General features: G+C 46.7%; 1 protein-coding gene across 7 annotated transcripts in view; it reads right to left on the bottom strand.

Moving 5' to 3' along the window:
- Positions 1-121: 121 nt before the first annotated feature.
- lrrk2 (leucine-rich repeat kinase 2) overlaps positions 122-23,950 on the bottom strand; it is a 108,198-nt gene continuing 84,369 nt past the window's right edge. For 6 of the 7 annotated variants that reach the window (XM_071416047.1, XM_071416051.1, XM_071416050.1 and 3 more), the window contains exons 42-50: positions 8,431-8,702; positions 8,037-8,252; positions 6,051-6,244; positions 3,225-3,488; positions 2,965-3,117; positions 2,551-2,774; positions 1,998-2,066; positions 1,742-1,887; positions 122-919 (exon numbers count right to left, since the gene is read on the bottom strand). In XM_071416047.1, coding sequence (XP_071272148.1) covers positions 1,766-1,887; positions 1,998-2,066; positions 2,551-2,774; positions 2,965-3,117; positions 3,225-3,488; positions 6,051-6,244; positions 8,037-8,252; positions 8,431-8,702 — 1,514 coding nt within the window. In that variant the 3' untranslated portion in view covers positions 122-919; positions 1,742-1,765. Of the gene's footprint in view, positions 920-1,741; positions 1,888-1,997; positions 2,067-2,550; positions 2,775-2,964; positions 3,118-3,224; positions 3,489-6,050; positions 6,245-8,036; positions 8,253-8,430; positions 8,703-23,950 lie in introns of those variants that run through there. The other variant, XM_071416052.1, reaches the window with a different exon arrangement.

Below are 23,950 nucleotides of genomic sequence, written 5' to 3'. Positions count from 1 at the left end.
CCTATTTAACGGTGTTGCACTGCCCTCTAGTGTGCATGACAAACATCTTCATATTGTCAGATGACAATCTAAGGACGGGGAGGCAGGCAATATATCAAATATTTACAAAATACAAACATTGTTTAAAAGTCAAACAGAATTTACTGAGATGCAACATCATACATTACAAGTACAACAGTCATAACATGACTTAAAATCTCGCATCTTGACAAAAGACAAGGAATGGGGTCATTTGGTAAACAAACGCATGTATTGAATACATAATCAAATATGGCCCTTGAGAAGTGATAATTTATTTCCTTGGACTTTTTTTCCAGTTGTCTTCAGTTTCATAATGGTGATAACAGGTAAACAACACATTTATAATGAAAACAACACAAATGAAGCATCCCTTTTAGAGTTTTTGCAGTCATACAAACAATTTCTAATAACATTTGGCAGGAGCGTTTCAATTCAAAATACTAAACTGTCTAAAATTAAAATATTCTTTATTCAAAGGCATTTTACTTACTTTTAGGTATTGTAGTATACAGTCAACCCCTGGTCAGTGCTTGCAATAGTTTGGGATGATTATGAAAGTGTGCACTTAACTAGAGCATGCAGATATCCAGACAGCTTTTGAGTTTGGACTAGAGAAGGGAAACGTTAAAGTGCACTTAAACAATGTAACTTAAATTAAGTGCACTCGTGTGGTCTCTTCATGGTCTTTGACACGGTCCGAAGTGCCCTGAGAAGTATGGCTGTCAGACAATGTCAGTTATTGAGATAGTTTTATCTCTGATTTCAGTGAGGTAACGTCTCCCCCTGTACTGGTACTGTATGTGTGTACTGGTACTGTATGTGTGTACTGGTACTGTATGTGTGCAGAGGACACACTACTCCACTGAATCTTCAGAGAAATCCCTTTTCCATGTGTATTCTGTGAACAATGAAAAGTAAATATAGCAGTAATTGGTAACTACTGAAATTGTCTTTTTGCCATGGTTTTACTATTGACTTGATTATTGGTATGGGTAATATACATGGGCAGTGTAGTACAGGTGTTATGGTTTTTACTATTGATGTGTATGGGTAGTATTAATGGAGCGTGCAGTGTAGTACAGGTGTTATGGTTTTTACTATTGATGTGTATGGGTAGTATTAATGGAGCGTGCAGTGTAGTACAGGTGTTATGGTTTTTACTATTGATGTGTATGGGTAGTATTAATGGAGCGTGCAGTGTAGTACAGGTGTTATGGTTTTTACTATTGATGTGTATGGGTAGTATTAATGGAGCGTGCAGTGTAGTACAGGTGTTATGGTTTTTACTATTGATGTGTATGGGTAGTATTAATGGAGCGTGCAGTGTAGTACAGGTGTTATGGTTTTTACTATTGATGTGTATGGGTAGTATTAATGGAGCGTGCAGTGTAGTACAGGTGTTATGGTTTTTACTATTGATGTGTATGGGTAGTATTAATGGAGCGTGCAGTGTAGTACAGGTGTTATGGTTTTTACTATTGATGTGTATGGGTAGTATTAATGGAGCGTGCAGTGTAGTACAGGTGTTATGGTTTTTACTATTGATGTGTATGGGTAGTATTAATGGAGCGTGCAGTGTAGTACAGGTGTTATGGTTTTTACTATTGATGTGTATGGGTAGTATTAATGGAGCGTGCAGTGTAGTACAGGTGTTATGGTTTTTACTATTGATGTGTATGGGTAGTATTAATGAAGCGTGTAGTGTAGTATAGGTACGTACCAAGCTGTGGGCTCAGTCAGTAACTCAGTCGTTTTGCTGCTCTCTCATCTTGGCTGTGATCTCCTCTCTCATCTCACAGTGTTTGTTGAGGTCCTTGACCTCCAGAGGTAGAGAACTGTTCCACACCATCAGTACAGACTCCTCGTCTGGGAGCACAAACAAAACACAGACACACACAGATTGTACTCTCAATATCTCATTTAGGTTTTCTTCGTAGATTCTGTGTAGTTGTTAGGTCTTTGTCATTGTTTCTTACCATACTGATTCTTATCTTGGGACAGTCTTCTTCCCAAAACCAGGACCACATTCTTACGGTTTAGTGTTTCTATGATATGAAAATAATACACGAGTTCGTGAAACTTTCACCACTGTGCAAACAGGAAGCAGACCTAGGTTCAAATACTATTTCAAATATCTCAATTACTTTCACATACATTCGAAGTACATATTCAGATCATGTTTTATTTGAAACAAAGAGTAGTTGAACATTTTAATGTATTTAGAAATATACTCACATGCACTTTACCCAGGTATTTGAAAATACTCTTAAAATACAACTGCGTTGACTATTAGCTTTACAAATAACCATTAAAATACTTGTTTTGGGCTGTGTATTTGAACAGTGGCAGACTTACCATTTGGCAGAAAAGGCAATTGCCTCAGGCCTCACATCATCAAGGGGCCTCATGAGCTTGGCATATAAAAAAAATATCTTGGCATATTAAAAAATATCTATCTATATATATATCTGCTCGAGGCCCCCCAATGAGAAACATAAACAGCCATACAGATAGACAGACAGTCGTTACCTATAAAAACAGAGGCCATGCTGCGTATGGACTGGCAGTGGGGGCTGATGACCTGCAGCAGCTGGAGGTTAGCCAGCTCTACCAGGAGGAGGTGGCCTCCCCGGGTGCCGATCCACAGGGTGGTTTGCTGCACCAGGAGGGACTTGATGTTCGCCCAGGTTGGACTATCCGCTCCAAATTCAAACTCTGAATTAGCCTTTCTGGGTCGCCGGCTGGAGTTGTGTCTATGGGCCAAGAACACAGAGTGGGTTCAGGCGGTGGTTCCCAAACTGTGGGGCGTGTCAGGGGTAGGCGGGGTGAAACATTTTTGAGAACCACTGGTTTAAGGAACAGACTTTCTTTTTTCCCCTCTTTTTTTACAGCAGTTTACATAGGATTGTCCTCACGTGTGTGTGGTGTCAGAGCGGAGCTGACCTGAGTAGTTGGGAACAGTCAATGCTGTCAATCATCCGCTCACTCTTCTTATTCCACACCTCCACGCTCTGCCCTCCAGCCTTGCTGAGGTACACATGCTTCTCCACTACCATACGAGACACACACGGCTCACTGCTCACCGCATGATGCTGCCTGAGGAGAACACACACACAGAGCAACTCACTTCACACTTAGAAAACAAATCAACAGCCCTGCAGGCCGCCAAAATATAAGGTTATATCTCTGAAGGTGACACTCACTGGAAGAGGCTGTTGGGTTTAGTGTCAATGGTCTTACAGACGCCATAGTCGGCGGTGAAGGAAAGGATTCTGCTCCCACAGCCGGCCCACACCGTGGTCCTGTCCAGGGAGTGACCTGATTGGCCCAGACACATCACTGGGGTGTTGACGTTCCCGATGTGCAACGTCTTGACTGGCTGGCCATTCTCCACCTGGAGCGCAGAGTCCTCATAAACCGTCAGAATTCCATTTGCTGTCCCAACTAACAAGTAATTCTTTCTTTGACTGAAATTAAATCCCAAAAAATCAGTGTCAGTACTTTACTTGGTAACATACTGTTAACATCACTGTAAATACACATTAAATATTGTATATTCTACCTTTACCAGATGTACTTTTCGATGTACAGCTATTTGGAACTAGCATAGCATAGCAGTAGCATAATCATAGCATAGCATAACAGTAGCATAGTCATAGCCATAGCATAGCATAGGGTTCGATACCGCGACCAAAACAGACTCATTTGCGACCTTTTGACTTGGCAGTGCGACACAGATTTATTGGTCACAAGTTTGCCAGTGAAAATGTTTTACCTGGTCATGCTTTAAAAAAGAAAATATTATTTATATTTTATTATGATTTATTCAACAGTAATGTGCAATTGACCAAAATTAAAACAACTTTCAGAAGAGGCAACAACTGCACGGGAATGCCCCTGTCTGTGTGTGTCAGGGTTCGATATACAACTCCGGGCCAGTCGATTATCCCGTCAGTCGCCCTCTTGGGCCAGTGAAAAAAACATAGTAATAATGCTATCTTTAGTGTAGGCCATGTAATTGATATCAAAAACAGATGGATTCCCGAAGCGGTTTGTTCGTTATGGCGATTATTTATCACACGTGCATTGTACACATACAGTATAGCCTACAGATAATCTGACGGGCAGAGAGCGCATGCAGCTCTCAAACAACTGGTTGTTGCGTGGAGTGAAGACCCACAGCGGTAGAAAGGATGTTCCAAGTTATGGCATCTACCAGTAAATGCTAAGTCAAGAATGGGCAAATCAGGCAGCGGAGGCTGCTAAGGGGAGGACGTCTCATAATAATGGCTGGAATAGAGTCATTGGAATGGTATCAAACATATGGTTTCAATGACTACATTCCAGCCATTACTATGAGCCGTCCTCCCCTCAGCAGCCTTCACTGAAACCAGGTATTTAAAAAGATCAAAGTCTTGATTCAATATTTGCGATGCACAATTCAGTCAACATGGAATAGCCTACCTTGAAAATCTGACATTACCTCATTGATCCTTGAAAAGTAATTGAAGTTATGGTAGCCAATTTATAAATTCCACTGCGCCAATATAATAATTCTGTGATTTCAATTCTGATCAGTTTTTATGAGAGATGTAGGCTCTTTCGTTTGTTTCCTGCCGTTTCAATTGAAGGGTGTTGCGCTAGTCTGTTGCGATTGTTGCGCTTATTATGAGCAAGACTCCATACAAAGCGTTCCATTACAAAGGGAACCCGGTTAATGGTTGCCTTCTCGTTTTAAAACAGGATACAGTAACCCCTCAATAACTCAACATCTCAAAAGGCGAGACTGACTAGTTATGGACAGAATTCATTAGTGTGTTTGTGTCGGGAGCAATGCCCACATTATTTGGACATATTTTATAACGTAAAAATAATGTGAATATCAATGCCATTGGGTAGGCAGGCCTATTAAAATATGCACTATTCTTAGTGGTAATGCATACTTTTTTGCATAGATTTTGTGGGGTGTTTTTTTTCTATAGGCTATTACAACAATTTAATATTGTTTAGTAACTTATTTAGTAAGTTCTTGAAAATGATAATTGTTTGTCACTGGCAAACTTACCTGAATGCCGAGCCCTGCTCTGTGCGGTGTGCATAGGGTCTATATGTCTACAACTTTGTGTAGCTGTTAGCGATGCTAATGTTAGCCTAACCGTTTTCGGGAGGATGGAAAGGCATTTAAAAGCTAACTACAAAGTATCCTATGCCTACCTGGCAGAATCATGATTATTTGCATCTATCCAGTGGCCAATTGTTTTCAAAACTCCATCACATGTGCACAGCAGCGGGAAGTAGGGGTGCTGAGAGTGCTGTGGCACCCCTGAAAAGTCTCTAAATAAATAAATATTTCACAAAAGCAGTGCACTGGGCCTTTACTATTGCTGTTTTAGCGGACCAATACAGCCATCTATAGAAACACCTCTACAACTGGCTGACTTGGTGCACACCTGAATTAAAGGGTAAAAGAAATTACAAATCTAAATTTCTCAGATTTTTCCCAGACCTTAGAAATGGTCGTCCCGATGTGGTTTAAGCATTGTTATGGACTTAGAACATTCAATTTACTTGTTTTTCTATTAAAAAAAAGTGTGATCTTGAGAGCGAAAACCTGAAGAAATGTAAGGAAATCAGTCCATCTCCCCACTAACTTTATTGTTTGTTGCCTTGGCATAATTGTAAAAAGTTCTGCCCTCTAGAGGATTTCTCAAAAAACAACACATAGCCCTTTAATTAAAATCTGCAATAAAAACATTTAGCACTTTATTTGAACAGTCTCTTTCCTTTGCTGTTACAGTAAATATACCTAAATCAATGTAAGAACACAAGGGCATGCTAATGTAAAAGATGGCTAGTCATTATTAGCCTGGTTCTGTATGGAATGCAGGCACATTATGGGACACAGGTCAGGTCATTATCAATTATATACATATATTTTTTTTTTACAAACAAATTTGGTGTGACCAAATCATGTTAGTGCAGAACCCTGATATAGCCATAGCTTAGCATCTAGTCTGACACTCTCTTACCTGCGCTGAGAGTGTGTGTGGAAGAACAGTGATGTCACAGCGTCGGTGACACTCTGCAGGTTGTGCCAGTTGGACAGGTTCTGAGTGCTGATGACGACCAGTGCCCCTGATTGTGTACCAGCCACCAGCCAATCACAGGCTTCGTCTGGGACTTGGACGGTCACTAGGCATAAGACAGGACTCGTGTCAATCACCTGCAGGGAGAAGAAAGACATTAGCATTGAGGAATATGGGAATTTTAAACACAGATTAGTCTGTGTTTGTGTATTGTGAGGACTATGTCAAAGAGACCTGTATTATGAGGACTTACAGTACCAGTCAAAAGTTTGGACACACCTACTCATACAAGGGTTTTTCTTACATTTTTACTATTTTCTACATTGTAGAATAATAGTGAAGTCATCAAAACTATGAAATAATACATGTGGAATCAAAAAAGTGTTAAATGAAATAAAATATATATATATTTTAGATTCTTCAAAGTAGCCACCCTTTGCCTTGATGTTTGGCACACTCTTGGCATTCTTTCAACCAGCTTCACCTAGAATGATTTCCCAACAGTCTTGAAGGAGTTCCCACATATGCTGAGCACTTGTTGGCTGATTTTTCTTCATTCTGTGGTCCAACTCATCCCAAACCATCTCAATCTCACTCCATCACTCTCCTTCTTGGTCAAATAGCCCTTACACAGCCTGGAGGTGTGTTGAGTCATTGTCTTGTTGAAAAACAAATGATAGTCCCACTAAGCGCAAATCAGATGGAAAGGCATATCAGTGCAGAATGCTGTGGTAGCCTTGAATTCTAAATAAATCACAGACAGTGTCACCAACAAAGCACCCCCCCACCATCACACCTCCTCCTCCATGCTTCACAGTGGGAACCACACACGCGGTGATAATCCATTCACCTACTCTGCGTCTTACAATAACAAGGCGGTTGGAAGCAAAAATCTCAAATTTGGACTCATCAGAACAAAGGACAAATTTCCACCGGTCTAATGTCAATTGCTCATGTTTCTTGGCCCAAGAAACTATTTCCTTCTTATTGGTGTCCTTTAGTAGTGGTTTCTTTGTAGCAATTCGACCATGAAGGCCTGATTCACACAGTCTCCTCTGAACAGCTGATGTTGAGATGTGTCTGTTACTTGAACTCCGTGAAGCATTTATTTGGGCTGCAATTTCTGAGGCTGTTAATTCTAATGAGCTTAGGATCTTTCTTTCCTGTGGCGGGTCTTCCTTTCCTGTGGCGGGTCTTCCTTTCCTGTGGCGGTCCTCATTAGAGCCAGTTTCATCATAGCGCTTGATTGTTTTTGCGACTGCACATGAAGGAACTTTCAATGTTCTTGAAATTTTCCATATTGACTGACCTTCATGTCTTAAAGTAATGATGGATTGTCGTTCCTCTTTGCTTATTTGAGCTGTTCTTGCCATAATATGGACTTGGTATTTTACCAAATAGGGCTATCTTCTGTATACCACCCCTACCTTGTCACAACACAACTCATTGGCTCAAACGCATTCTGAAGGAAAGAAATTTCACAAATTAACTTTTAACAAGGCACACCTGTTAATTGAAATGCATTCCAGGTAACTACCTCATGAAACTGGTTGAGAGAATGCCAAGAGTGTGCAAAGTTGTCATCAAGGCAAAGGGTGGCTACTTTGAAGAATCTTAAATATAAAATAGATTTTGATCAGTTTAAGACTTTTTTGGTTACTACATGATTCCATATGGTATATCATAGTTTTGATGTCTTCACTATTATTCTACAATGTAGACAATAGTAAAACATTTGGAAAAACCCTTGAATGAGTAATGTCAAAGAGACCTGTATTGTGAGGACCTATGCTATTGTTTGAATACCTGAGCTTTAATTATCTAGCTGCAGTAATACATTTATTGTTAGAGCTGGTATTGTGTTGTAAACAAGTACTTTGCAAATCCCTACAATGTGAGTGCCTGCGTTGAGAGATCCTCTATGAATACCTGTGTTGTGACCTTCTCAGTCTCCAGGTCGACAGACGCGACACAGCCCAGTCTCTGTGTGCTGCTGCCCCCTCCCACCCAGGCCCTTGGGTTAGAACTGGGGCCGTTGCTGGCGCTGCTGCAGCCCGCCGTGAAACACTCAGCATTGGCAGCTCTGCTGACCACCAGCTCCCTCATCAGACACAGCATCTCCCCAGAGTTCAGCCTCTCAAACACCTACAGTACACACACAGGCAAATATAGTCACAGTTAGTCAAACACCTACACAAATGCAAGGAGTCAGTTTAATCACACCTTTACATAGTCAGTTCAAAACCTACAGACAGTCAGTGAAACATCTACACTTTACACACACCTAGGCGGAGACAGGTACTAGTAACAGTAGAACGGTTACCTGTGTGGAGGTGGGTCTGTCCTGGGGATTCTCCCTCATACAGTCCTTCATGAGGCCTTGGAAGCCTGGCCAGGGGGAGCAGCCGTGGTGCTTCACTGGGTCTGGCAGCTTTCCCTGCACAGCGATCTCGTCAAACTCGCTGGGGAACTTCATGCCATCTGAGATGCGCTCACCACAAGTCAGCAGGTCGTATAGCAGCAGGCCGAACGAGAACACGTCCGCCTGCTGGTTGTAGATCACATTGCCCCGGGCAACCTCTGGCGCCCGGAAACCTGGATGGGTGAAGAGAAAAATGGTGAGGGGAGAGGGAGGGAGAAAGAGAGAGCAGAGACATATAGTAAAATAGAGGAGTCAGGGGGCTAGAGGAGGACAGAGACATATAGTAAAATAGAGGAGTCAGGGGGCTAGAGGAGGACAGAGACAGATAGTAAAATAGAGGAGGAGTCAGGGGGCTAGAGGAGGACAGAGACAGATAGTAAAATAGAGGAGATATGGGGCTAGAGGAGGACAGAGACAGATAGTAAAATAGAGGAGATAGGGGGCTAAAGGAGGACAGAGACATATAGTAAAATAGAGGAGGAGTCAGGGGGCTAGAGGAGGACAGAGACAGATAGTAAAATAGAGGAGATAGGGGGCTAGAGGAGGACAGAGACAGATAGTAAAATAGAGGAGGAGTCAGGGGGCTAGAGGAGGACAGAGACAGATAGTAAAATAGAGGAGATATGGGGCTAGAGGAGGACAGAGACAGATAGTAAAATAGAGGAGATAGGGGGCTAAAGGAGGACAGAGACATATAGTAAAATAGAGGAGGAGTCAGGGGGCTAGAGGAGGACAGAGACAGATAGTAAAATAGAGGAGGAGTCAGGGGGCTAGAGGAGGACAGAGACAAATAGTAAAATAGAGGAGGAGTCAGGGGGCTAGAGGAGGACAGAGACAGATAGTAAAATAGAGGAGATATGGGGCTAGAGGAGGACAGAGACAGATAGTAAAATAGAGGAGATAGGGGGCTAAAGGAGGACAGAGACATATAGTAAAATAGAGGAGGAGTCAGGGGGCTAGAGGAGGACAGAGACAGATAGTTAAATAGAGGAGATAGGGGGCTAGAGGAGGACAGAGACAGATAGTAAAATAGAGGAGGAGTCAGGGGGCTAGAGGGGGACAGAGACAGAGAGGAAAATAGAGGAGATATGGGGCTAGAGGGGGACAGAGACAGATAGTAAAATAGAGGAGGAGTCAGGGGGCTAGAGGGGGACAGAGACAGATAGTACAATAGAGGAGGAGTCAGGGGGCTAGAGGCGGACAGAGACAGATAGTAAAATAGAGGAGATAGGGGGCTAGAGGAGGACAGAGACAGATAGTAAAATAGAGGAGGAGTCAGGGGGCTAGAGGCGGACAGAGACAGATAGTAAAATAGAGGAGATAGGGGGCTAGAGGAGGACAGAGACAGATAGTAAAATAGAGGAGGAGTCAGGGGGCTAGAGGAGGACAGAGACAGATAATAAAATAGAGGAGATAGGGGGCTAGAGGAGGACAGAGACAGATAGTAAAATAGAGGAGATAGGGGGCAAGAGGAGGACAGAGACAGATAGTAAAATAGAGGAGGAGTCAGGGGGCTAGAGGAGGACAGAGACAGATAGTAAAATAGAGGAGGAGTCAGGGGGCTAGAGGAGGACAGAGACAGATAGTAAAATAGAGAAGGAGTCAGGGGGCTAGAGGGGGACAGAGACAGATAGTAAAATAGAGGAGATATGGGGATAGAGGAGGACAGAGACAGATAGTAAAATAGAGGAGATAGGGGCCTAGAGGAGGACAGAGACAGATAGTAAAATAGAGGAGATAGGGGGCTAAAGGAGGACAGAGACATATAGTAAAATAGAGGAGGAGTCAGGGGGCTAGAGGAGGACAGAGACAGATAGTAAAATAGAGGAGATATGGGGCTAGAGGAGGACAGAGACAGATAGTAAAATAGAGGAGATAGGGGGCTAAAGGAGGACAGAGACAGATAGTAAAATAGAGGAGATAGGGGGCTAGAGGAGGACAGAGACAGATAGTAAAATAGAGGAGGAGTCAGGGGGCTAGAGGAGGACAGAGACAGATAGTAAAATAGAGGAGATAGGGGGCTAGAGGAGGACAGAGACAGATAGTAAAATAGAGGAGATAGGGGGCTAGAGGAGGACAGAGACAGATAGTAAAATAGAGGAGGAGTCAGGGGGCTAGAGGAGGACAGAGACAGATAGTAAAATAGAGGAGGAGTCAGGGGGCTAGAGGAGGACAGAGACAGATAGTAAAATAGAGGAGATAGGGGGCTAGAGGAGGACAGAGACAGATAGTAAAATAGAGGAGATAGGGGGCTAGAGGAGGACAGAGACAGATAGTAAAATAGAGGAGGAGTCAGGGGGCTAGAGGCGGACAGAGACAGATAGTAAAATAGAGGAGGAGTCAGGGGGCTAGAGGAGGACAGAGACAGATAGTAAAATAGAGGAGATAGGGGGCTAGAGGAGGACAGAGACAGATAGTAAAATAGAGGAGATAGGGGGCTAGAGGAGGACAGAGACAGATAGTAAAATAGAGGAGGAGTCAGGGGGCTAGAGGAGGACAGAGACAGATAGTAAAATAGAGGAGGAGTCAGGGGGCTAGAGGAGGACAGAGACAGATAGTAAAATAGAGAAGGAGTCAGGGGGCTAGAGGGGGACAGAGACAGATAGTAAAATAGAGGAGATATGGGGCTAGAGGAGGACAGAGACAGATAGTAAAATAGAGGAGATAGGGGGCTAGAGGAGGACAGAGACAGATAGTAAAATAGAGGAGATAGGGGGCTAAAGGAGGACAGAGACATATAGTAAAATAGAGGAGGAGTCAGGGGGCTAGAGGAGGACAGAGACAGATAGTAAAATAGAGGAGATATGGGGCTAGAGGAGGACAGAGACAGATAGTAAAATAGAGGAGATAGGGGGCTAAAGGAGGACAGAGACAGATAGTAAAATAGAGGAGATAGGGGGCTAGAGGAGGACAGAGACATATAGTAAAATAGAGGAGATAGGGGGCTAGAGGCGGACAGAGACAGATAGTAAAATAGAGGAGGAGTCAGGGGGCTAGAGGAGGACAGAGACAGATAGTAAAATAGAGGAGATAGGGGGCTAGAGGAGGACAGAGACAGATAGTACAATAGAGGAGGAGTCAGGGGGCTAGAGGCAGACAGAGACAGATAGTAAAATAGAGGAGATAGGGGGCTAGAGGAGGACAGAGACAGATAGTAAAATAGAGGAGGAGTCAGGGGGCTAGAGGCGGACAGAGACAGATAGTAAAATAGAGGAGATAGGGGGCTAGAGGAGGACAGAGACAGATAGTAAAATAGAGGAGGAGTCAGGGGGCTAGAGGAGGACAGAGACAGATAATAAAATAGAGGAGATAGGGGGCTAGAGGAGGACAGAGACAGATAGTAAAATAGAGGAGATAGGGGGCTAGAGGAGGACAGAGACAGATAGTAAAATAGAGGAGGAGTCAGGGGGCTAGAGGGGGACAGAGACAGATAGTAAAATAGAGGAGATAGGGGCTAGAGGAGGACAGAGACAGATAGTAAAATAGAGAAGGAGTCAGGGGGCTAGAGGAGGACAGAGACAGATAGTAAAATAGAGAAGGAATCAGGGGGCTAGAGGAGGACAGAGACAGATAGTAAAATAGAGAAGGAGTCAGGGGGCTAGAGGAGGACAGATAGTAAAATAGAGAAGGAGTCAGGGGGCTAGAGGAGGACAGAGACAGATAGTAAAATAGAGAAGGAGTCAGGGGGCTAGAGGCGGACAGAGACAGATAGTAAAATAGAGGAGGAGTCAGGGGGCTAGAGGAGGACAGAGACAGATAGTAAAATAGAGGAGGAGTCAGGGGGCTAGAGGGGGACAGAGACAGATAGTAAAATAGAGGAGGAGTCAGGGGGCTAGAGGAGGACAGAGACAGATAGTAAAATAGAGGAGGAATCAGGGGGCTAGAGGAGGACAGAGACAGATAGTAAAATAGAGGAGGAGTCAGGGGGCTAGAGGGGGACAGAGACAGATAGTAAAATAGAGGAGGAGTCAGGGGGCTAGAGGAGGACAGAGACAGATAGTAAAATAGAGGAGGAGTCAGGGGGCTAGAGGCGGACAGAGACAGATAGTAAAATAGAGGAGGAGTCAGGGGGCTAGAGGGGGACAGAGACAGATAGTACAATAGAGGAGGAGTCAGGGGGCTAGAGGCGGACAGAGACAGATAGTAAAATAGAGGAGATAGGGGGCTAGAGGGGGACAGAGACAGATAGTAAAATAGAGGAGGAGTCAGGGGGCTAGAGGAGGACAGAGACATATAGTAAAATAGAGGAGGAGTCAGGGGGCTAGAGGCGGACAGAGACAGATAGTAAAATAGAGGAGATAGGGGGCTAGAGGAGGACAGAGACAGATAGTAAAATAGAGGAGGAGTCAGGGGGCTAGAGGCGGACAGAGACAGATAGTAAAATAGAGGAGATAGGGGGCTAGAGGAGGACAGAGACAGATAGTAAAATAGAGGAGGAGTCAGGGGGCTAGAGGAGGACAGAGACAGATAATAAAATAGAGGAGATAGGGGGCTAGAGGAGGACAGAGACAGATAGTAAAATAGAGGAGATAGGGGGCTAGAGGAGGACAGAGACAGATAGTAAAATAGAGGAGGAGTCAGGGGGCTAGAGGAGGACAGAGACAGATAGTAAAATAGAGGAGGAGTCAGGGGGCTAGAGGAGGACAGAGACAGATAGTAAAATAGAGAAGGAGTCAGGGGGCTAGAGGGGGACAGAGACAGATAGTAAAATAGAGGAGATATGGGGCTAGAGGAGGACAGAGACAGATAGTAAAATAGAGGAGATAGGGGGCTAGAGGAGGACAGAGACAGATAGTAAAATAGAGGAGATAGGGGGCTAGAGGCGGACAGAGACAGATAGTAAAATAGAGGAGGAGTCAGGGGGCTAGAGGAGGACAGAGACAGATAGTAAAATAGAGGAGATAGGGGGCTAGAGGAGGACAGAGACAGATAGTACAATAGAGGAGGAGTCAGGGGGCTAGAGGCGGACAGAGACAGATAGTAAAATAGAGGAGATAGGGGGCTAGAGGAGGACAGAGACAGATAGTAAAATAGAGGAGGAGTCAGGGGGCTAGAGGCGGACAGAGACAGATAGTAAAATAGAGGAGATAGGGGGCTAGAGGAGGACAGAGACAGATAGTACAATAGAGGAGGAGTCAGGGGGCTAGAGGAGGACAGAGACAGATAATAAAATAGAGGAGATAGGGGGCTAGAGGAGGACAGAGACAGATAGTAAAATAGAGGAGATAGGGGGCTAGAGGAGGACAGAGACAGATAGTAAAATAGAGGAGGAGTCAGGGGGCTAGAGTTGGACAGAGACAGATAGTAAAATAGAGAAGGAGTCAGGGGGCTAGAGGCGGACAGAGACAGATAGTAAAATAGAGGAGGAGTCAGGGGGCTAGAGGAGGACAGAGACAGATAGTAAAATAGAGGAGATAGGGGGCTAGAGGGGAACAGAGACATATAGTAAAATAGAGGAGGAGTCAGGGGGCTAGAGGAGGACAGAGACAGATAGTAAAATAGAGAAGGAGTCAGGGGGCTAGAGGAGGACAGATAGTAAAATAGAGAAGGAGTCAGGGGGCTAGAGGAGGACAGAGACAGATAGTAAAATAGAGGAGGAGTCAGGGGGCTAGAGGGGGACAGAGACAGATAGTAAAATAGAGGAGGAGTCAGGGGGCTAGAGGAGGACAGAGACAGATAGTAAAATAGAGGAGATAGGGGGCTAGAGGAGGACAGAGACAGATAGTAAAATAGAGGAGGAGTCAGGGGGCTAGAGGGGGACAGAGACAGATAGTAAAATAGAGGAGGAGTCAGGGGGCTAGACGCGGACAAAGACAGATAGTAAAATAGAGGAGGAGTCAGGGGGCTAGAGGCGGACAAAGACAGATAGTAAAATAGAGGAGATGGGGGCTAGAGGAGGACAGAGACAGATAGTAAAATAGAGGAGGAGTCAGGCGGCTAGAGGAGGACAGAGACAGATAGTAAAATAGAGGAGTCAGGGGGCTAGAGGGGGACAGAGACAGAGAGTAAAATAGAGGAGATAGGGGGCTAGAGGAGGACAGAGACAGATAGTAAAATAGAGGAGGAGTCAGGGGGCTAGAGGAGGACAGAGACAGATAGTAAAATAGAGGAGGAGTCAGGGGGCTAGAGGAGGACAGAGACAGATAGTAAAATAGAGGAGATAGGGGGCTAGAGGAGGACAGAGACAGATAGTAAAATAGAGGAGGAGTCAGGGGGCTAGAGGCGGACAGAGACAGATAGTAAAATAGAGGAGGAGTCAGGGGGCTAGAGGGGGACAGAGACAGATAGTAAAATAGAGGAGGAGTCAGGGGGCTAGAGGGGGACAGAGACAGATAGTAAAATAGAGGAGGAGTCAGGGGGCTAGAGGGGGATAGAGACAGATAGTAAAATAGAGGAGGAGTCAGGGGGCTAGAGGGGGACAGAGACAGATAGTAAAATAGAGGAGGAGTCAGGGGGCTAGAGGGGGACAGAGACAGATAGTAAAATAGAGGAGGAGTCAGGGGGCTAGAGGAGGACAGAGACAGATAGTAAAATAGAGGAGGAGTCAGGGGGCTAGAGGAGGACAGAGACAGATAGTAAAATAGAGGAGATAGGGGGCTAGAGGAGGACAGATAGTAAAATAGAGGAGATAGGGGGCTAGAGGAGGACAGAGACAGATAGTAAAATAGAGGAGGAGTCAGGGGGCTAGAGGAGGACAGAGACAGATAGTAAAATAGAGGAGGAGTCAGGGGGCTAGAGGAGGACAGAGACAGATAGTAAAATAGAGGAGATAGGGGGCTAGAGGAGGACAGAGACAGATAGTAAAATAGAGGAGGAGTCAGGGGGCTAGAGGCGGACAGAGACAGATAGTAAAATAGAGGAGGAGTCAGGGGGCTAGAGGGGGACAGAGACAGATAGTAAAATAGAGGAGGAGTCAGGGGGCTAGAGGGGGACAGAGACAGATAGTAAAATAGAGGAGGAGTCAGAGGGCTAGAGGGGGATAGAGACAGATAGTAAAATAGAGGAGGAGTCAGGGGGCTAGAGGGGGACAGAGACAGATAGTAAAATAGAGGAGGAGTCAGGGGGCTAGAGGGGGACAGAGACAGATAGTAAAATAGAGGAGGAGTCAGGGGGCTAGAGGAGGACAGAGACAGATAGTAAAATAGAGGAGGAGTCAGGGGGCTAGAGGAGGACAGAGACAGATAGTAAAATAGAGGAGATAGGGGGCTAGAGGAGAGACAGATAGTAAAATAGAGGAGGAGTCAGGGGGCTAGAGGGGGACAGAGACAGATAGTAAAATAGAGGAGGAGTCAGGGGGCTAGAGGAGGACAGAGACAGATAGTAAAATAGAGGAGGAGTCAGGGGGCTAGAGGAGGACAGAGACAGATAGTAAAATAGAGGAGGAGTCAGGGGGCTAGAGGAGGACAGAGACAGATAGTAAAATAGAGGAGGAGTCAGGGGGCTAGAGGCGGACAGAGACAGATAGTAAAATAGAGGAGATAGGGGGCTAGAGGAGGACAGAGACAGATAGTAAAATAGAGGAGGAGTCAGGGGGCTAGAGGGGGACAGAGACAGATAGTAAAATAGAGGAGGAGTCAGGGGGCTAGAGGGGGACAGAGACAGATAGTAAAATAGAGGAGGAGTCAGGGGACTAGAGGGGGACAGAGACAGATAGTAAAATAGAGGAGGAGTCAGAGGGCTAGAGGGGGACAGAGACAGATAGTAAAATAGAGGAGGAGTCAGGGGGCTAGAGGGGGACAGAGACAGATAGTAAAATAGAGGAGGAGTCAGGGGGCTAGAGGGGGACAGAGACAGATAGTAAAATAGAGGAGGAGTCAGGGGGCTAGAGGAGGACAGAGACAGATAGTAAAATAGAGGAGGAGTCAGGGGGCTAGAGGGGGACAGGGAAAAATAGTAAAATAGAGGAGGAGTCAGGGGGCTAGAGGGGGACAGAGACAGATAGTAAAATAGAGGAGGAGTCAGGGGGCTAGAGGCGGACAGAGACAGATAGTAAAATAGAGGAGGAGTCAGGGGGCTAGAGGGGGACAGAGACAGATAGTAAAATAGAGGAGATGGGGGCTAGAGGAGGACAGAGACAGATAGTAAAATAGAGGAGGAGTCAGGCGGCTAGAGGAGGACAGAGACAGATAGTAAAATAGAGGAGTCAGGGGGCTAGAGGGGGACAGAGACAGAGAGTAAAATAGAGGAGATAGGGGGCTAGAGGAGGACAGAGACAGATAGTAAAATAGAGGAGGAGTCAGGGGGCTAGAGGAGGACAGAGACAGATAGTAAAATAGAGGAGGAGTCAGGGGGCTAGAGGAGGACAGAGACAGATAGTAAAATAGAGGAGGAGTCAGGGGGCTAGAGGAGGACAGAGACAGATAGTAAAATAGAGGAGGAGTCAGGGGGCTAGAGGGGGACAGAGACAGATAGTAAAATAGAGGAGGAGTCAGGGGGCTAGAGGGGGACAGAGACAGATAGTAAAATAGAGGAGGAGTCAGGGGGCTAGAGGCGGACAGAGACAGATAGTAAAATAGAGGAGGAGTCAGGGGGCTAGAGGGGGACAGAGACAGATAGTAAAATAGAGGAGATGGGGGCTAGAGGAGGACAGAGACAGATAGTAAAATAGAGGAGGAGTCAGGCGGCTAGAGGAGGACAGAGACAGATAGTAAAATAGAGGAGTCAGGGGGCTAGAGGGGGACAGAGACAGAGAGTAAAATAGAGGAGATAGGGGGCTAGAGGAGGACAGAGACAGATAGTAAAATAGAGGAGGAGTCAGGGGGCTAGAGGAGGACAGAGACAGATAGTAAAATAGAGGAGGAGTCAGGGGGCTAGAGGAGGACAGAGACAGATAGTAAAATAGAGGAGATAGGGGGCTAGAGGAGGACAGAGACAGATAGTAAAATAGAGGAGGAGTCAGGGGGCTAGAGGCGGACAGAGACAGATAGTAAAATAGAGGAGGAGTCAGGGGGCTAGAGGGGGACAGAGACAGATAGTAAAATAGAGGAGGAGTCAGGGGGCTAGAGGGGGACAGAGACAGATAGTAAAATAGAGGAGGAGTCAGAGGGCTAGAGGGGGACAGAGACAGATAGTAAAATAGAGGAGGAGTCAGGGGGCTAGAGGGGGACAGAGACAGATAGTAAAATAGAGGAGGAGTCAGGGGGCTAGAGGGGGACAGAGACAGATAGTAAAATAGAGGAGGAGTCAGGGGGCTAGAGGAGGACAGAGACAGATAGTAAAATAGAGGAGGAGTCAGGGGGCTAGAGGAGGACAGAGACAGATAGTAAAATAGAGGAGATAGGGGGCTAGAGGAGGACAGATAGTAAAATAGAGGAGGAGTCAGGGGGCTAGAGGGGGACAGAGACAGATAGTAAAATAGAGGAGGAGTCAGGGGGCTAGAGGAGGACAGAGACAGATAGTAAAATAGAGGAGGAGTCAGGGGGCTAGAGGAGGACAGAGACAGATAGTAAAATAGAGGAGGAGTCAGGGGGCTAGAGGAGGACAGAGACAGATAGTAAAATAGAGGAGGAGTCAGGGGGCTAGAGGCGGACAGAGACAGATAGTAAAATAGAGGAGATAGGGGGCTAGAGGAGGACAGAGACAGATAGTAAAATAGAGGAGGAGTCAGGGGGCTAGAGGGGGACAGAGACAGATAGTAAAATAGAGGAGGAGTCAGGGGGCTAGAGGGGGACAGAGACAGATAGTAAAATAGAGGAGGAGTCAGGGGACTAGAGGGGGACAGAGACAGATAGTAAAATAGAGGAGGAGTCAGAGGGCTAGAGGGGGACAGAGACAGATAGTAAAATAGAGGAGGAGTCAGGGGGCTAGAGGGGGACAGAGACAGATAGTAAAATAGAGGAGGAGTCAGGGGGCTAGAGGGGGACAGAGACAGATAGTAAAATAGAGGAGGAGTCAGGGGGCTAGAGGCGGACAGAGACAGATAGTAAAATAGAGGAGGAGTCAGGGGGCTAGAGTGGGACAGAGACAGATAGTAAAATAGAGGAGGAGTCAGGGGGCTAGAGGGGGACAGAGACAGATAGTAAAATAGAGGAGGAGTAAGAGGGCTAGAGGGGGACAGAGACAGATAGTAAAATAGAGGAGGAGTCAGGGGGCTAGAGGGGGACAGAGACAGATAGTAAAATAGAGGAGGAGTCAGGGGGCTAGAGGCGGACAGAGACAGATAGTAAAATAGAGGAGGAGTCAGGGGGCTAGAGGCGGACAGAGACAGATAGTAAAATAGAGGAGGAGTCAGGGGGCTAGAGGGGGACAGAGACAGATAGTAAAATAGAGGAGGAGTCAGGGGGCTAGAGGCGGACAGAGACAGATAGTAAAATAGAGGAGGAGTCAGGGGGCTAGAGGGGGACAGAGACAGATAGTAAAATAGAGGAGGAGTCAGGGGGCTAGAGGAGGACAGAGACAGATAGTAAAATAGAGGAGGAGTCAGGGGGCTAGAGGAGGACAGAGACAGATAGTAAAATAGAGGAGATAGGGGGCTAGAGGAGGACAGAGACAGATAGTAAAATAGAGGAGGAGTCAGGGGGCTAGAGGCGGACAGAGACAGAGAGTAAAATAGAGGAGGAGACAGGGGGCTAGAGGAGGACAGAGACAGATAGTAAAATAGAGGAGGAGTCAGGGGGCTAGAGGGGGACAGAGACAGATAGTAAAATAGAGGAGATAGGGGGCTAGAGGAGGACAGAGACAGATAGTAAAATAGAGGAGGAGTCAGGGGGCTAGAGGGGAACAGAGACAGATAGTAAAATAGAGGAGGAGTCAGGGGGCTAGAGGGGGACAGAGACAGAGAGTAAAATAGAGGAGGAGTCAGGGGGCTAGAGGGGGACAGAGACAGATAGTAAAATAGAGGAGGAGTCAGGGGGCTAGAGGAGGACAGAGACAGATAGTAAAATAGAGGAGGAGTCAGGGGGCTAGAGGCGGACAGAGACAGATAGTAAAATAGAGGAGATAGGGGGCTAGAGGAGGACAGAGACAGATAGTAAAATAGAGGAGGAGTCAGGGGGCTAGAGGAGGACAGAGACAGATAGTAAAATAGAGGAGGAGTCAGGGGGCTAGAGGAGGACAGAGACAGATAGTAAAATAGAGGAGGAGTCAGGGGGCTAGAGGCGGACAGAGACAGATAGTAAAATAGAGGAGATAGGGGGCTAGAGGAGGACAGAGACAGATAATAAAATAGAGGAGGAGTCAGGGGGCTAGAGGGGAACAGAGACAGATAGTAAAATAGAGGAGGAGTCAGGGGGCTAGAGGGGGACAGAGACAGATAGTAAAATAGAGGAGGAGTCAGGGGGCTAGAGGGGGACAGAGACAGATAGTAAAATAGAGGAGGAGTCAGGGGGCTAGAGGCGGACAGAGACAGATAGTAAAATAGAGGAGATAGGGGGCTAGAGGAGGACAGAGACAGATAGTAAAATAGAGGAGATAGGGGGCTAGAGGAGGACAGAGACAGATAGTAAAATAGAGGAGATAGGGGGCTAGAGGAGGACAGAGACAGATAGTAAAATAGAGGAGATAGGGGGCTAGAGGAGGACAGAGACAGATACTAAAATAGAGGAGGAGTCAGGGGGCTAGAGGGGAACAGAGACAGAGAGTAAAATAGAGGAGGAGTCAGGGGGCTAGAGGGGGACAGAGACAGAGAGTAAAATAGAGGAGGAGTCAGGGGGCTAGAGGGGGACAGAGACAGATAGTAAAATAGAGGAGGAGTCAGGGGGCTAGAGGGGAACAGAGACAGATAGTAAAATAGAGGAGGAGTCAGGGGGCTAGAGGAGGACAGAGACAGATAGTAAAATAGAGGAGATAGGGGGCTAGAGGAGGACAGAGACAGATAGTAAAATAGAGGAGGAGTCAGGGGGCTAGAGGCGGACAGAGACAGATAGTAAAATAGAGGAGGAGTCAGGGGGCTAGAGGGGGACAGAGACAGATAGTAAAATAGAGGAGGAGTCAGGGGGCTAGAGGGGGACAGAGACAGATAGTAAAATAGAGGAGGAGTCAGAGGGCTAGAGGGGGACAGAGACAGATAGTAAAATAGAGGAGGAGTCAGGGGGCTAGAGGGGGACAGAGACAGATAGTAAAATAGAGGAGGAGTCAGGGGGCTAGAGGAGGACAGAGACAGATAGTAAAATAGAGGAGGAGTCAGGGGGCTAGAGGAGGACAGAGACAGATAGTAAAATAGAGGAGGAGTCAGGGGGCTAGAGGCGGACAGAGACAGATAGTAAAATAGAGGAGATAGGGGGCTAGAGGAGGACAGAGACAGATAGTAAAATAGAGGAGGAGTCAGGGGGCTAGAGGGGGACAGAGACAGATAGTAAAATAGAGGAGGAGTCAGGGGGCTAGAGGGGGACAGAGACAGATAGTAAAATAGAGGAGGAGTCAGGGGACTAGAGGGGGACAGAGACAGATAGTAAAATAGAGGAGGAGTCAGAGGGCTAGAGGGGGACAGAGACAGATAGTAAAATAGAGGAGGAGTCAGGGGGCTAGAGGGGGACAGAGACAGATAGTAAAATAGAGGAGGAGTCAGGGGGCTAGAGGGGGACAGAGACAGATAGTAAAATAGAGGAGGAGTCAGGGGGCTAGAGGAGGACAGAGACAGATAGTAAAATAGAGGAGGAGTCAGGGGGCTAGAGGGGGACAGGGAAAAATAGTAAAATAGAGGAGGAGTCAGGGGGCTAGAGGGGGACAGAGACAGATAGTAAAATAGAGGAGGAGTCAGGGGGCTAGAGGTGGACAGAGACAGATAGTAAAATAGAGGAGGAGTCAGGGGGCTAGAGTGGGACAGAGACAGATAGTAAAATAGAGGAGGAGTCAGGGGGCTAGAGGGGGACAGAGACAGATAGTAAAATAGAGGAGGAGTAAGAGGGCTAGAGGGGGACAGAGACAGATAGTAAAATAGAGGAGGAGTCAGGGGGCTAGAGGGGGACAGAGACAGATAGTAAAATAGAGGAGGAGTCAGGGGGCTAGAGGCGGACAGAGACAGATAGTAAAATAGAGGAGGAGTCAGGGGGCTAGAGGCGGACAGAGACAGATAGTAAAATAGAGGAGGAGTCAGGGGGCTAGAGGGGGACAGAGACAGATAGTAAAATAGAGGAGGAGTCAGGGGGCTAGAGGGGGACAGAGACAGATAGTAAAATAGAGGAGGAGTCAGGGGGCTAGAGTGGGACAGAGACAGATAGTAAAATAGAGGAGGAGTCAGGGGGCTAGAGGGGGACAGAGACAGATAGTAAAATAGAGGAGGAGTAAGAGGGCTAGAGGGGGACAGCGACAGATAGTAAAATAGAGGAGGAGTCAGGGGGCTAGAGGGGGACAGAGACAGATAGTAAAATAGAGGAGGAGTCAGGGGGCTAGAGGCGGACAGAGACAGATAGTAAAATAGAGGAGGAGTCAGGGGGCTAGAGGCGGACAGAGACAGATAGTAAAATAGAGGAGGAGTCAGGGGGCTAGAGGGGGACAGAGACAGATAGTAAAATAGAGGAGGAGTCAGGGGGCTAGAGGCGGACAGAGACAGATAGTAAAATAGAGGAGGAGTCAGGGGGCTAGAGGGGGACAGAGACAGATAGTAAAATAGAGGAGGAGTCAGGGGGCTAGAGGAGGACAGAGACAGATAGTAAAATAGAGGAGGAGTCAGGGGGCTAGAGGAGGACAGAGACAGATAGTAAAATAGAGGAGATAGGGGGCTAGAGGAGGACAGAGACAGATAGTAAAATAGAGGAGGAGTCAGGGGGCTAGAGGCGGACAGAGACAGAGAGTAAAATAGAGGAGGAGACAGGGGGCTAGAGGAGGACAGAGACAGATAGTAAAATAGAGGAGGAGTCAGGGGGCTAGAGGGGGACAGAGACAGATAGTAAAATAGAGGAGGAGTCAGGGGGCTAGAGGAGGACAGAGACAGATAGTAAAATAGAGGAGGAGTCAGGGGGCTAGAGGGGAACAGAGACAGATAGTAAAATAGAGGAGGAGTCAGGGGGCTAGAGGGGGACAGAGACAGAGAGTAAAATAGAGGAGGAGTCAGGGGGCTAGAGGGGGACAGAGACAGATAGTAAAATAGAGGAGGAGTCAGGGGGCTAGAGGAGGACAGAGACAGATAGTAAAATAGAGGAGGAGTCAGGGGGCTAGAGGCGGACAGAGACAGATAGTAAAATAGAGGAGATAGGGGGCTAGAGGAGGACAGAGACAGATAGTAAAATAGAGGAGGAGTCAGGGGGCTAGAGGAGGACAGAGACAGATAGTAAAATAGAGGAGATATGGGGCTAGAGGAGGACAGAGACAGATAGTAAAATAGAGGAGGAGTCAGGGGGCTAGAGGGGAACAGAGACAGATAGTAAAATAGAGGAGGAGTCAGGGGGCTAGAGGAGGACAGAGACAGATAGTAAAATAGAGGAGGAGTCAGGGGGCTAGAGGAGGACAGAGACAGATAGTAAAATAGAGGAGGAGTCAGGGGGCTAGAGGCGGACAGAGACAGATAGTAAAATAGAGGAGATAGGGGGCTAGAGGAGGACAGAGACAGATAATAAAATAGAGGAGGAGTCAGGGGGCTAGAGGGGAACAGAGACAGATAGTAAAATAGAGGAGGAGTCAGGGGGCTAGAGGGGGACAGAGACAGATAGTAAAATAGAGTAGGAGTCAGGGGGCTAGAGGGGGACAGAGACAGATAGTAAAATAGAGGAGGAGTCAGGGGGCTAGAGGCGGACAGAGACAGATAGTAAAATAGAGGAGATAGGGGGCTAGAGGAGGACAGAGACAGATAGTAAAATAGAGGAGATAGGGGGCTAGAGGAGGACAGAGACAGATAGTAAAATAGAGGAGATAGGGGGCTAGAGGAGGACAGAGACAGATAGTAAAATAGAGGAGATAGGGGGCTAGAGGAGGACAGAGACAGATACTAAAATAGAGGAGGAGTCAGGGGGCTAGAGGGGAACAGAGACAGAGAGTAAAATAGAGGAGGAGTCAGGGGGCTAGAGGGGGACAGAGACAGAGAGTAAAATAGAGGAGGAGTCAGGGGGCTAGAGGGGGACAGAGACAGATAGTAAAATAGAGGAGGAGTCAGGGGGCTAGAGGGGAACAGAGACAGATAGTAAAATAGAGGAGGAGTCAGGGGGCTAGAGGAGGACAGAGACAGATAGTAAAATAGAGGAGATAGGGGGCTAGAGGAGGACAGAGACAGATAGTAAAATAGAGGAGGAGTCAGGGGGCTAGAGGCGGACAGAGACAGATAGTAAAATAGAGGAGGAGTCAGGGGGCTAGAGGGGGACAGAGACAGATAGTAAAATAGAGGAGGAGTCAGGGGGCTAGAGGGGGACAGAGACAGATAGTAAAATAGAGGAGGAGTCAGAGGGCTAGAGGGGGACAGAGACAGATAGTAAAATAGAGGAGGAGTCAGGGGGCTAGAGGGGGACAGAGACAGATAGTAAAATAGAGGAGGAGTCAGGGGGCTAGAGGGGGA

Source organism: Salvelinus alpinus, chromosome 9, assembly GCF_045679555.1.
Source record: "Salvelinus alpinus chromosome 9, SLU_Salpinus.1, whole genome shotgun sequence".
Lineage (NCBI taxonomy): Eukaryota > Metazoa > Chordata > Actinopteri > Salmoniformes > Salmonidae > Salvelinus > Salvelinus alpinus.
Note: the sequence above shows the minus strand (reverse complement) of the source record. Positions and strands in the feature narration are given on the sequence as shown.